We start from the raw sequence: 12,672 nt of genomic DNA on the forward strand, positions 1-12,672 counted from the left end.
CTTCTGTAGTCCAAAAAGTTAACCCCTGCCTTCCACTGACGTCACTTTGTTGTTGTTGCCAGTAGAGACTTTCAGTTTGAAAAACATGGTGAAGACCAAAACTGTAAATTCAATAACTTCGCGAAAAAACAATATTTTGACCTAATATTTGGGATACTATTTTAGCAATGTTTGTTGGTTAGTTTAGCAAAATTTCAAGCAAATCGGAGACAATGAAAAAAACGGTGGAGTATCCCTTTAAGTGTCTGCTTGCAACAAACTACTGATAGCACTGCTGAACCAGATTCTTCTAGGTGGGTTCGACGGTGCAGCCAAACCGGATTTTTTTTTTTTGTAAATGGATTCGACTAGCGGACGCCTTCACAAAAATGTTACCGAACTTTGTGATCATTGGTTCTTTCTCGGATGATGTCAATTACCCTATTTAGTTGAGTAACGGATGCACTACTCATTTTACGCCTCCTTTTCTGCGTGATAGCGAGTTTGTTTCACACACACTGGCACCGTGCCAATTCTCCCCAAGAATGCATCGCACTCGCAGAGTGCCACATGAAGAACCGGTCATGAACGAACTTGCCGAGTGCAAACTGCCGCTATTGCCATCTATGCTGTAGTAAGAGTGCCGACCTCAAACCAGATCTAGTCCCCAGCTGTCGAAGTGACAGGCGGGAACGGGAAACAGTGCAGTCGCTGTATTGTTTTTTTTTTTGCGATGACTCAAACAACTCGATTGTCGTTGAGGTGTTCACAGACGACGTGTGTTTCGGCCACAAGCTGACAACAAAACAACTGTAACAAATAGAAAAAAGTGAGCAATCTTTCAATTCTTATAACTGTTTACACTGGAGAAAACATCGTCAAGATTATTCACGCAGAAGCTTGACCAGTTCTAAGCGTGAACCCCTGAAAGGGTACGGTCTCAGACTAGTCCGTTAGAATCTCCAGCAACACGTTTTGCGGCACTTGCGATTTCGGTTTTTGGTCGCATATAGATGTGTCAGCTTTTCTTCCCAATGAGAGCGGTCAGATCGAGAGATTTCTTGAACAAAAAACGGGGGTGCAATTTGCAAAGTAACCAGTGTAGGTAAATGCTTAACATGGGGATTTTACCCAAGCCTTGGTTAAAAATTACCATGTTTAGCTTTCTCGGCTGCTAATTGGACGCGTCACGGCTTGTGCTGAGCAAGCTTTATCGGCAACAGTTGCCCACTCGAGAGTTCACATTCGGCCATATTTGTATGATAACTCTTCACTTGTGAGAAAAATCCCGATGCTTTTGTCCCGAGCCACTTTACTGATTGATAGATTTCAGCAACTGTGCGAACTGTACCGCAACAAAACTACTCAGAACTTTCGAAAATATGGGTTATTGTTTCCTTTATGAAATAGCAGAAAGTTACAATTCAAGCTCGTGTTCGATACCGTCTATAGTGAGACACAATTTGTAGCAGAAAATCCAGTTTCTTTTTTTTGATTGCGCTTTGTGCGAATGGCAGTTCTTAGCAGACGACCAGTGGCAGACAAACCCCTTTCGTCTGCTTTTGCACGTCGCCCGCCTCGACTGAACGACGCATGACAGGTTTGCATTTTGGCGCATGCTCAATTCTCTCAGTGCAGCAAGTGCGTGAGTGCCAGCACCGTAACTAACTCAGAAAAAGTGCAGCCACTTGTGGAGTGCCGGCGTGAACAAACTCGCTCCACGCTGCGAGTGGGCTCGTATGGGCACGAGTGCAGTGAAACAAACTTGCTATATTAGAAACGTATCGGATAGCGAGGTTGAGAACAAAAAAATATGATTTGCGCAGACAGATAACATTTTTGTGAGAAGACTTCGTCTCTATCCTGTAAATAGCTGGTATCTTTTTGTCGATTGCGGTAATTGGCTATCCGCAAGTTCCACGAGAATGCAGACCCACAAGCTTTCTCAAAAAACAGTGTCTATTACTCGAGTAAACATGCAACGTCGCAACAACGCCGCTCCACAGGTGATGCGTCAGATGCTGTGGAAGAAAATCCGTCCCTCCATCTACTGCTACAACCTGTTCCTGCGGACGGTTCGCGAGTGTGGCGTAGGTCCTCCAGAGCTGTTCCAGGAGCTGCTGGATTCAGCCAAGCCGAAGCCAAATCTTTCAGACAGCCATGGAGCCGGCGGGAAGAAGGAACCCAAGGCCAAGACACTACTCATTAAGGCTCGGGTACTTGAAGACGGCATCTCATCGACCTTCGCCGACGAGCCTATTGTTGCCGAAGGTGAGCGGAGTCAGTCAAAAACAGTGTCGTGCGGTGACCGGGCAAACCGCCATTTCCGAATCTTACGGTATTGCATTTTGTCTATGTTTCAGAGGTGGCGTCTGAAGCCATCAAAGAGCCGCTCTTCACTGACGAGGAGCGGCTGTCTTCGGCGTCATCTAGCTTGGCTGTCCTGCCCAATCTTTTGTCGCCCAGCTTCAAGTACAAAGGCGACATTGTTGGTCTTACCGAAGTCACTGAGGCTCATCAAAGGTAGCGATTAGTGCTTGTCTGAGGCTGCGGGAAGGCGTCACCTTTAGATTAAGCCCCGTCTATCAGCCAGCTTATTTACGAATGAATATTGATGCATACAGTTCAACCTTTTAAATTGATCTATGGCCCGCACTGCCTAGCCAGTGCCTTAATAATACAACAGTTACTAGCTCGACGAAACATTACGGTTAAGATACTGCTAACGGTTTTCTAGTAACGTGCGCTGTGCCATGTTATTGCATCAGCTTTCTTAGCTTTTTTGCTCCTCTATTTTTTTTTACCTTACTTTCTTGCAGACAGTTTCTGTGGTGAATCTGCACAAGTTGTAGGTGTCAGTAAAAGTTGGTTCTTCTAATTTTTTTCTTGGGAATGCTGTCCTGGCTTTATTTCACTGGCGGGAGCAGACTAATCTTCTCGACATCCCTGTGCACAGCAGTTTAGCTCAGAGCTGTTAGGGACAGAGCAGAGTTTTAAATGAATTTATTTTGACAGGCGTTTCATTATGCTTGGTGGCTGAAGCCTAAATAAAAGGCCAAATCTGTTTGCGCAGGTATCTGTGCTGCCAGGTGATCAAGGGGTTTGGGGAGAGTGCAAAATATCTATTTTATCGCTTCTCTTCCAGTTCAAATTCAGCAACTTTTTTTTTTTTTTTGGTTTGGTTTTAGCTTAGGCAAGCACACAAAATATTGGTTTGGCTACCAGCTTTACCAAGCACGAATTAGTTCAGGTTCATGACTCCAGCTTTGATTATGGCCCCTAATGCGCTTCCTGCAGCTTTGGTTGAGCATACGAATCGATCCTTGCCTAACACAAAGATGAAGTCTGGTGTCTCCTGCACCCTAAATTAAAACGCATAGAAAGAAGAAAATAGGTATAATGTCTTGTTCATAAAGTGTAAACCATTCTGGGTCAGCATGCATGCCGCAGACTGTAACTGTTCCAGTACTAATCTTATGTACACTCAATAGCCCCCCACCTTTATGAGCAAGGTTTTTGTAAGTTATGAAAGAACTGTTTTCCGGTAATCCAGTAAGCACCACATGAGTGTTGTGGTTGGTACAGGTTACACTAAGTTAGGTTAGGGTTCAATATCAGATGCGTAAGATAGTGGGGTATTGTTCAGTTTCGGGTTTAGACAGGTTAGGTTTTGTAGTTTTGGTTTCGGCTTTGATCTGGCTCGGGTCAAATATCAGATATTCGATTTTCGTTCTGGTCCAATATCAGATGTTCGATTTCAGTTTTGTTCCGGTTCGGGTTCAATATCAAATGTTCTGTTCCTGTTCGGTTTTACTTTTGGAGGCTCGGCGTTGTTCTGGTTTGGGTTCAATATCATATCAGATTATTGTTTTTGTTCCGGCTCAACATCAGATGTTTGGTTCCATTTCAGTATTGGATGTTAGATTTCAGTTTCGGTTTTGTTTCTTTTCCCTTAAAAATAATGGTTTTAATCCGGTTTCTAGTGTGGATTCATTTCAGCATCCCGGTTTGGGGGTTTCTGCACACCACATCACGGTTTCACACCGGCAGGTTGATGGTGTGCGGCGGCGTGCCGGGGATCATGGACCACCTGCGCGACATGTGCGTGCGCCCCGACGCCAAGACCATCACGCTGCTGCTCGACTGCCTGCCGGCGGACTGCGACTCCGAGGTGGAGCTCATCGGAGAGGCGGACAAGATGGGCGTCAAGCTCGACGTCGACTTCTTCAACATGCTCATCAAGCGTAGGGCACTCCGTGGAGACAGGGAGCAGGCGCGGGTGAGCCGACGCTCGCTGCGGTTTTGTTGTGGGAACCAGTAACGCGTACAACGGTAGAAGTAAAAAGATTTTGGGAGGAACTGTGGCAACAACCAAGGCGCTGCACGCTCTGTCGTATACATTTGCACTGCCGCTTCCAAATTTACTGCCCTTAGGCCCCGCTAAATTTAATTTGGTGTGACAATAACATTGTGACGTCATGTGATGTTGCAACATCCCCTCTAAATTTAGCGGGAAGTTTGTCTCGTGATGTCGCTGCCCGTCATGAAACATGCGAGATTCGCTAGAATACGCCGGCAATAACGATTATCAGATTAATTTATTCAATGATGGTCTTGCTGCAGTAATCAGTTCTACTCTCATTAGTCTGGGCGTTAATTACGAGATGTTGGTGTTGCGGGAGTAGTCACTTGCACAACCAGTAGTGTCTGTGTTAATCACTAAACAATGGCTCTGTGGCAGTGATCGATTTTATAACCATTAGTCTGGGCAATAAAGGATTCAATGCTTATTTATTTATTCATTTCAAAATACTGCAACCTCGATAAGGTCATTGCAGGAGTGGAAAGAAAACATGCATATACATTCAGAAAGGCAAACACCCTATGGAACATAACTAAAAAAGCCGTGCAAAATGCAATATAGTTGAAAAAGAGTACAAAAACAATCACATACACTTCACTAGTAGACTCACAGGCACCATACCAAGGAACCTACTGTATTTCTAATAAAAATCTATCTGAATTGAGAAAACAAACGGATTCATTTATGTTCCAGTTTTCTGTTGTTTGAGGAAAAAAAAGAACATTTAAAACAGTTAAGGTGGGCTCTGTACGGTACAATATTTAAAGGAGGGAAGCTTCAAGTGCGTTATGTGTAACAAAACCAATATATATTTTACCGATTAAGCACACAGTTATTCACTATTTTGTGTTTAAGCTTAAGTCGTTCTACAGCGCGTCTAGAGTCGGAAGGCATAAGTTCTATGTCAGTCATGAAAGATGTAGGAGAAAAATTGCAGTCATATTTAATTTAAATAGATCTAGTTGCCTTTGCTTGTAATGCGTCAATCTGCTTAATATCATCCTTTGGATACGGATCTCGCGCCACATAACCATACTCTAAGATAGGTCTAATCTAGGTCTTATACGCCGTTATTTTAACTTCCTTAGTTACAGATTTAAAGGTTCTTTTGACATATCCTAGCCTTTGCAGACCACAAGAACAGATAGAACTAATGTGCTTATCCTATTTGATACTAGGCGTGAATAAAATACCGAAATACTTGTATTCATGGATTGGACGCAGAATCATTTTACCTGTACCATACTTAAAAAAAAGACGGTTACTTCTTAACAATAAATGTCATAACGACAGATTCCTCAAAACTAATTTCCATCTGCCACTTCCGACTCCAATTAAAAACTGTACAAAAGAGCCGTCTAGCAAGGCATGGTCATCTACCGAGTCGATTTCGTTGTACAAAACGCAATCATCTGCATACAGCCAATTTTACTGGAAGACCATTTGCAACATCATTAATATCAAGTTAAAATAAAAGAGGTCTTAAAACCGATCCCTGTGGAACACCAGAACTAACCGAGATATTGCTAGAAGGAACATTCCTATACGAGACAAACTGTGACCCACATGTACCTCCAGGACGTCCTGGAGCTCATCAGGAGCCGTGGCCTGCACCCGGACGTCATCACATTCGGAGTCACGGCCCTGAGCATCTTCTCAAAGAAGGAGGGCAGAGAGTTCCTCGATTCTATGAAGGTAAGCAAGTGGGCGTCTTCGAGAGTCACCGGATTGGCTCAGAATATGGCACTTTGTGCCGCTCTCCGAGTCAAGAGGCAGAGCTCACCGACTGTTGGGCGTAGCGGGGATTGGGATGATCGGGACTCGCAGAGTCGGGAAGCACCAGTCCCAAGCTTCCAGAGGCGTCCGTAGGGGCCGTTGGATAAGTGAACATAGTCGGTCTTTTACCGCGAAGCTGTTTATGGCTAGGGTTCCGTCGATTTCTCGTGTGCATCAACGAAATCCCAGGTCCCGAACTTGATGCAAAATCGCTTCATTCTGTGCAAAAGCTTATAAGTCTCATCACCTGGATATGCATTTTCAGTATATAAGTTATTAATAGGCATTATTTTTAAGATCAGTAGATACTCAGGTATGTATTAAAGGCTTCTAAAAGATTTGCCGCTGTGTGACCCGCGTTGGCCATGTCTAGCTCGCACCACCCTCTCTTTGTCGTCGTTCCAAGCGCTTGCATGCCTAGTTTCCTTCCGCTCTCCAGGGGTGGCTGTCTTGTCACGCGTGTCTACTTTCCGCCGGGTGGTGGTCCCGTCGCGGGTGTCTAGTCTCCTCCAGCTCCTCGGGGCGGATCTGTGTCATCTGATAAACAGCTTCGCTGGTCATCCACCTTTACAGAGTGGGATGGCTCATGATTTTTTTACAGCGACAGCTGTTAGTGGCCTGTTCTCCGATTTCGTGACAGCGTAAGCGTAAATGCCGTCCGTTTCCCTGCTAAATTTCGCGGACAAATTGACGTCATGTGACCTAAGCACCAATTCCCGCTAACTTGGCGGTAAAATTGTCGCATGACCTGACATCACGGGACCTACAGACAAATTTGGTATCCCCGATAAATTGAGCAGATAAATTGGCGTCGCAGGACCTATGCACCAATTCAGTTTCCCCGCAAAATTTGGCAAGAAAACACATGACAACCTTAAAATCATTTATTCATCAACGTGTCGATGCTAAATCAATGCAACATCATTTCAATATCAGACCACCGTATGACGCACGATTGGCGCAATGTCAATGGATCGTCATCGCCATATCGTCAAACAGGCAGCGCAGCTGTCATTGTCTAAACGCATCACGTCGTGTGATCGTCACGCAAGTTTTCTTTGGATTACTCGGCAGAAAAGAAGCTCCTGGCTAAAAACACAGTTTGCTCAACATGGTTAAAGTTAAAGTGACAGCCTCATCATTTAGAATGTGTTAACCCCTTAACTGTTTCGTACGAGCCTAGCTCGTCAACTTAAAGCCGTCCCCAAACCGTTCAGAACGAGTGTAGCTAGTCTGCTTTCTCCAGTTCGCGCACTCAACCGTTTGGGACGAACCAGGCTCGCTCGTGGCTTAAGTTCTGTTCACACACTTGCAACTCCTTAGAACTGAGTGTCTTGAAACCTCTTAGAATTTCTTTGAACAAGAGAACACACTGGCATCATCTATGTGGTGACCCTGGAACTGCATTTCACTAGAGTGAAGGTTTTGCTGGATTTACGAAGTCAAATGTGCATAATACCTATGAGAAATGATTGTTTATAACGTTGGCAAAAGTTTTTCGAGTCAAGAAAGAAGGGATGATGTGCGAGAGAAATAGAAATTATGCGTGACTGCCAAGTTTCCACTGCTACCCAATAGATGGAGCCAGTGTGTCCTCTCATTGTAAGAGATATTAAGAAATTCCAAGGCACTTGGTCTTAAAGGGACACTGACAGGGTATTAATGCTCGCCGAGGTTTTTAGTTGTACATGACATATGAGAGCCCAACTACCCAGAAGAGAATTTGCGGCTCGAAATTTGTTTTCTTTCCGCCCGAAAATCGCCGATCAAGAACTGGCCGGTTTGAGTCGCGCTCACTCTCTTTTCTGTGGTTGCGGGCCATTCTCTAAGGTTTAGACGCAACCACCAAATTTAATCAAAGTCGTGGGTCATTCAAGGCACACAGTCAGTACCAAAAATAGAAAAAAATATGAAACCCATTTTTTGTGTCTTCCAAGAAGCTGCAAATACAGTATTGACCACTTACAACGTAACCGCTTATAGTGCAGGACCGGGTATAACGCGGTTTTTTTAAACCACCGGTTCACCTCCCATAGAACTCCATGTAATTACATACCGCTTAAAATGCAGGCGCGCGAAGGGAAATAACGGTTATAGTGCGGTTTTTAGCACTGCCCGCCGACCGCGCCGATGACCGGAGCAGCGAGCTCGCTTCCCTGGGCGACACTGGATAACGGCGCTGACGGCGCGAGCCACAAACTGCACTAGCGGGGCAAGGAGGTTGCTGGAAAACGCGGGGAGAAGCGAAGAGAGAGGCTTCAGTTGCCATAGCGACGGAGGGACGCACGCACGAGTCGTTCACGTGCGTGCGTCCCTCCGCTGCGTTGGAAACAAAGAAACAAACAACCGCAACGACAGACCAATCCCAGGTCGAGGAGAAGTGTTCGCGCGCATTCCATGCCGGTCGCGGGCGTCGGTTGTGATCGTCGTCGTAGACGGCATGCATCTCATCGTTCTGCGTAAAAGCGCTATCCTTGACTCTGAATTTTCGTTGTGTGTCGCTATAACCCAGCGCGTACTAGAAGGGAAGATCCACCTACTCGTGCGGCGATGTCGTGGCGGCGCTCTCAAAACAGCAGAAACGCCCGTGTCGTCGTGTTTGTTTACTTGGACTACAGTGGTGATTACTAAGCATTTGTGTCCTCGAACATCGCCCGGATTTCTTATTTGGCGCATTTTATGCGTGTGCTCAAGTTCAAGGTAGTACTGGCGCGTACCGTATGAAGGATGCGAATTTTCACGCAATTTCGTCTCCGGAGAAAAGTGATTAGGGTTAGCAATCTTGAACGCTCGCGACGTCCGTCCGCAACCCGCGACGCCGTTAAAAGGCTGCGCCAGGCAAAAGCCGCTAATTTCTTTTAAAATGTGTGACACACTTGAGACGTAACTGCACTAGTCTATTGAAATAAAGACTTTCCTCAAACTAAGCTTATTTTTTCATCTAACATAAAATAAATTCTTTTACAAAGGTAAGTTGTCTCATGGCATGTATTTTGGCCTGAAAAATTGATGTTTTGGTTATAGTGCGGTACCGCTTATAGTGCGGATTTTCGCGACTCCCGAGACATACGTTATATGCGGTCTACACTGTACGTTGATTGAAAAAAAAAAGGTTGCACAGACAACCGGAAGCATTCTGTGCATTCACTGCATAATTCTCAACATGTCGTCGTTTCGTGGGACTCACGGGTGGCAGCGGACGACGGGCGTGGGACCTCTACTCAAGAACCGTCGTTCACGGTACCGGCGAATTCTTTCTTCCTTTGAAAGAGAAATTTTGGACTGATCAAAAGAATTGATATTCATCCCGTACGACACGCCCGACCAGCAAGCCGATTGCACGAAGACGTCGGTGAGCCGTTGCTCGCTCAAACGTCAGGCACGAAGTGCATACTTCGAATTGAATATGCACGCGTACGGGTCCTTTACCAGGTGCGAATGTGGCCAATGCGTGGTGCTGCCCGACTTCAAGCCGGGAGTGCATGCACCGGAGGGAAATCGACAGCAAACTTTCCGACATAATGTCGACCCGCTGCATTACTGTGAACGAAAGAGTTCCTTCAGTAGCTCAGTGGGAAGATGTCTTCCTCACACGCAGCGGGCACGGGTTCGATCCCTTGTAAGGGCGTACATTTTTGTTTTGTTTTTCAAACATTTTTCTATGTTTACATTTCTATTTTTTTTTTACAATTATCATTGAAAAAAACAATTGTTGTGGACGATACGTCACTGAACTAAGTGGTATGGGATTCCATTTTTGACACCTGCGAACTCAATGTAGTCACTTTCCACAAAATGCAAGGAGCAAATGAATCGGGTAGTATCTGCTTTCCGAGGTTCCTGTAACTGTTCTACAGGAAATGCAGCCAGCCATTGATCCCGACCCGTTGATCTTTCGGAAACTTGTGCACTCTGTCGCACAATATGCCACTTTCAGATGCAGGACATGTGAGGCAGCTCTTCACGCAACATCTTGGGAGTATTCTTTTTGGAGCCGAACAACTCATCTTGAAGTACAGAACAGCGAGCGGAACAAACATAACTGCAAAGGAATCGCACGACGAACGGATCCCAGAACGCATTTCGTCTGCTGCTCACGGAAGAAGAAAAAAAAAAAGAAAAGAAAAAATCGCACGGTTGGGTGTAGCCACGTGACTTCCGTCATTCACACTCTCCTCTCCACTTCTCCATGCGGTGCGGGAGTTTCGGTTCCAAGCAGTTGCATTTTTTTGCTAAATTAATTGGGTAGTATTCCGACACCATAATAAATTGCCTGGCAAAAAATGGAAAAAAAAAATATTTGGGGGGTGGTCCCTTTAAGAAGTTGCAAGTGTGTGAACGGGCCTTGAGTTTGCGGCTCTGCCAACAAATGGCAGCACCAAATATTTTTTTTTTTAGTTGTGCTTCTATTCTTTTTGTGGCTAGAAATATGATATTGAAGGCAACACATTTGGTTTTAAGATATAATTGTTTAACAAGATCAAATAAAAGAACAGAACTGAAATTTAAAAAAAAGGAGCTTAAGGTAAAGTTTCAAGTTATATCTTTGTTGACTGTGGGCAACACCAGGCAAAATTCCAAAAGTGGCTTCCTTGCGTAACCTCTGCGAATCATTACAAAAAGTCAATAATATCTGCGCGTACGATAGCCTCAAGTAAAATGGTCACCTGTCGTAAAATATTAGTGGCAAAAAATAAAAACACCTATTCATATTTCTTGCCGTTTCGCCGTTCTCGGTCGCTGGGTATTTGCGCACGAAACTTTTTTTTTTGTCAACTATTAGAGCGCAGCTCTTAGGGGCCCGTTTCCAGCCTGAGCGGCGTCGCCGTTGGCGTCGGCGTCGCCGTCGGCGTCGCCGTCGCCGTCGGCGTCGGCGTCGGCGTAACCGCGCCCCTCCCTCTCCTCCTCCTCCCTCTCCTCCTCCCCCTCCTCCTCCCCTCCTCCTCCTCCCCCTTCTCCTCCCCTCCTCCTCCCCCCCTCTTCCTCCTCCTCCTCCCCCTCCTTCTCCTCCTCCTCCCCTCATTGTCCGGCTTGAGCGGCAAGGAGGAAAGCAGTACGAAGGTGGAGGAGGGGGGGAGGAGAGACGAGGAGGCGGAGGCGAGGGGAGGGGAGGAGCTTGAAGGACGAGGAGGTGGTAAAGGAGAGGGAGGGGGAGCAGGAGGGGAGGAGGACTAGCAGGCATGATCACGAGGGAGGAGGAGGAATATACCCTCCACTCCTCCTCCTCAAGAGCTGCGCTCCAATTCGGCGTTACAGGAAGTTGTAAACGGCTTTCACTTTTTTGCTTATGTTTTTAATAGATGGTGCTGTAGCTTCTGTCTTCAGGACTGTTGCGAGACTACGAGATTTAAGAAAAAATGTGATAAAACCGAAACTTTTAAACAAAAAATATTATTACGTGGTTTGCCGCCTGTAGGCAACACCCGTCAACAAAGGGTGAAGCAGTTGAGGGTCAAAAATTCCCAAAAACTAGAAACAGCTTAAAAGGTTAATCAATCCCTCACGAGAGAAGCGGGTGAAAGAGGGAGAGACTTTCGTGGAGGAGGAAGCGAGCAAAAGCAGAGAGTGAAGCGTCTGCTTCGGCTTCGGTCCCCCATTCCTTCCGACGCAACGGCCTTGCAGGCGGCAGGGCTGCGGGTGAACGAGGAGACCTGGGGCACCCTGGTGAACAACGCCTGCTACCGCTTCAACTTCTGGTTCCTGCTCGACCTGATGCGGTTCGGCGAGCAGGAGGGAATTGCCGTCAGTACGACGGCGCTGCGCTCCATCGGCAAGGCCGACGCCAAGATGCGGCAGATGCTGCTCAAGAAGGTGCGTCCTTCCGAGTTTGAGGCCGAATGCGATTCGTTGTCCTCGCTACGGTTACAGCACTTACAACGCGTCTGCGACTGGTGTGTTTGCACCTGGGTGATTTCAGATAAGATCGACCAAAGGATGGCTAGTCGACATTTTCAAATCAACTGATGTTTTTATATGTTATTGTCTAGTGTCTGGTATGAACGAATCCAAACTTAGTTTTGACTAGAAAAAATACTTGGGGACAGGAAAAATCGTAAGGCATGAGGTGGTGGACAGTTGCATTAACGCGCACTGATGGAGGGGGCTCGTTTGAGAGTGAATAACCAAAGCGATAACATTAGGAGAACCCTAATACGTTTTAGGCGCAAACTATGGGTATAGCTTGATGTAATATAAAGTAATCATATTTATTTAAAATTTATTTATTTTTCTAAAAATTGACAAACATGCCTGCTCGAACGACAAATGGCAAACTTTGGAGGTCTGTATCTCATGAAATAATTTAATCATTATGATATAATTTGCAGATATTATTCTACTAATATATAGCTAATATTTAAAAAATAACTAAGGTATCTGTGTGATACAATAGTTAGGATATATTTAGTCAAACATGGAAAAAAAATCAAACAAAGAAAAATTACGATGCGAATAAAAAAAAAACACCACCCTCGATTTTTCTTAAATTTAGGTAACCTGTTATACTCTATTTCGGCATTCATTTCCATTAAGAACATGTTGCATCATTTTATTGA

General features: G+C 45.4%; 1 protein-coding gene across 1 annotated transcript in view; it reads left to right on the forward strand.

Annotated features, from left to right (window-relative positions):
- The window catches only part of LOC8043260 (pentatricopeptide repeat-containing protein 1, mitochondrial), a 28,140-nt gene that overhangs the window by 6,657 nt on the left and 8,811 nt on the right, over window positions 1–12,672 (forward strand). The window contains exons 5-9 of the mRNA XM_029989945.4: window positions 1,986–2,250; window positions 2,343–2,502; window positions 4,030–4,258; window positions 5,921–6,037; window positions 11,741–11,929. Coding sequence (XP_029845805.3) covers window positions 1,986–2,250; window positions 2,343–2,502; window positions 4,030–4,258; window positions 5,921–6,037; window positions 11,741–11,929 — 960 coding nt within the window. The remainder of the gene's footprint in view (window positions 1–1,985; window positions 2,251–2,342; window positions 2,503–4,029; window positions 4,259–5,920; window positions 6,038–11,740; window positions 11,930–12,672) is intronic.

The sequence above is a fragment of the Ixodes scapularis genome, unplaced genomic scaffold (genome assembly GCF_016920785.2).
Source record: "Ixodes scapularis isolate PalLabHiFi unplaced genomic scaffold, ASM1692078v2 PGA_scaffold6__148_contigs__length_123643588, whole genome shotgun sequence".
NCBI classification, from domain to species: domain Eukaryota; kingdom Metazoa; phylum Arthropoda; class Arachnida; order Ixodida; family Ixodidae; genus Ixodes; species Ixodes scapularis.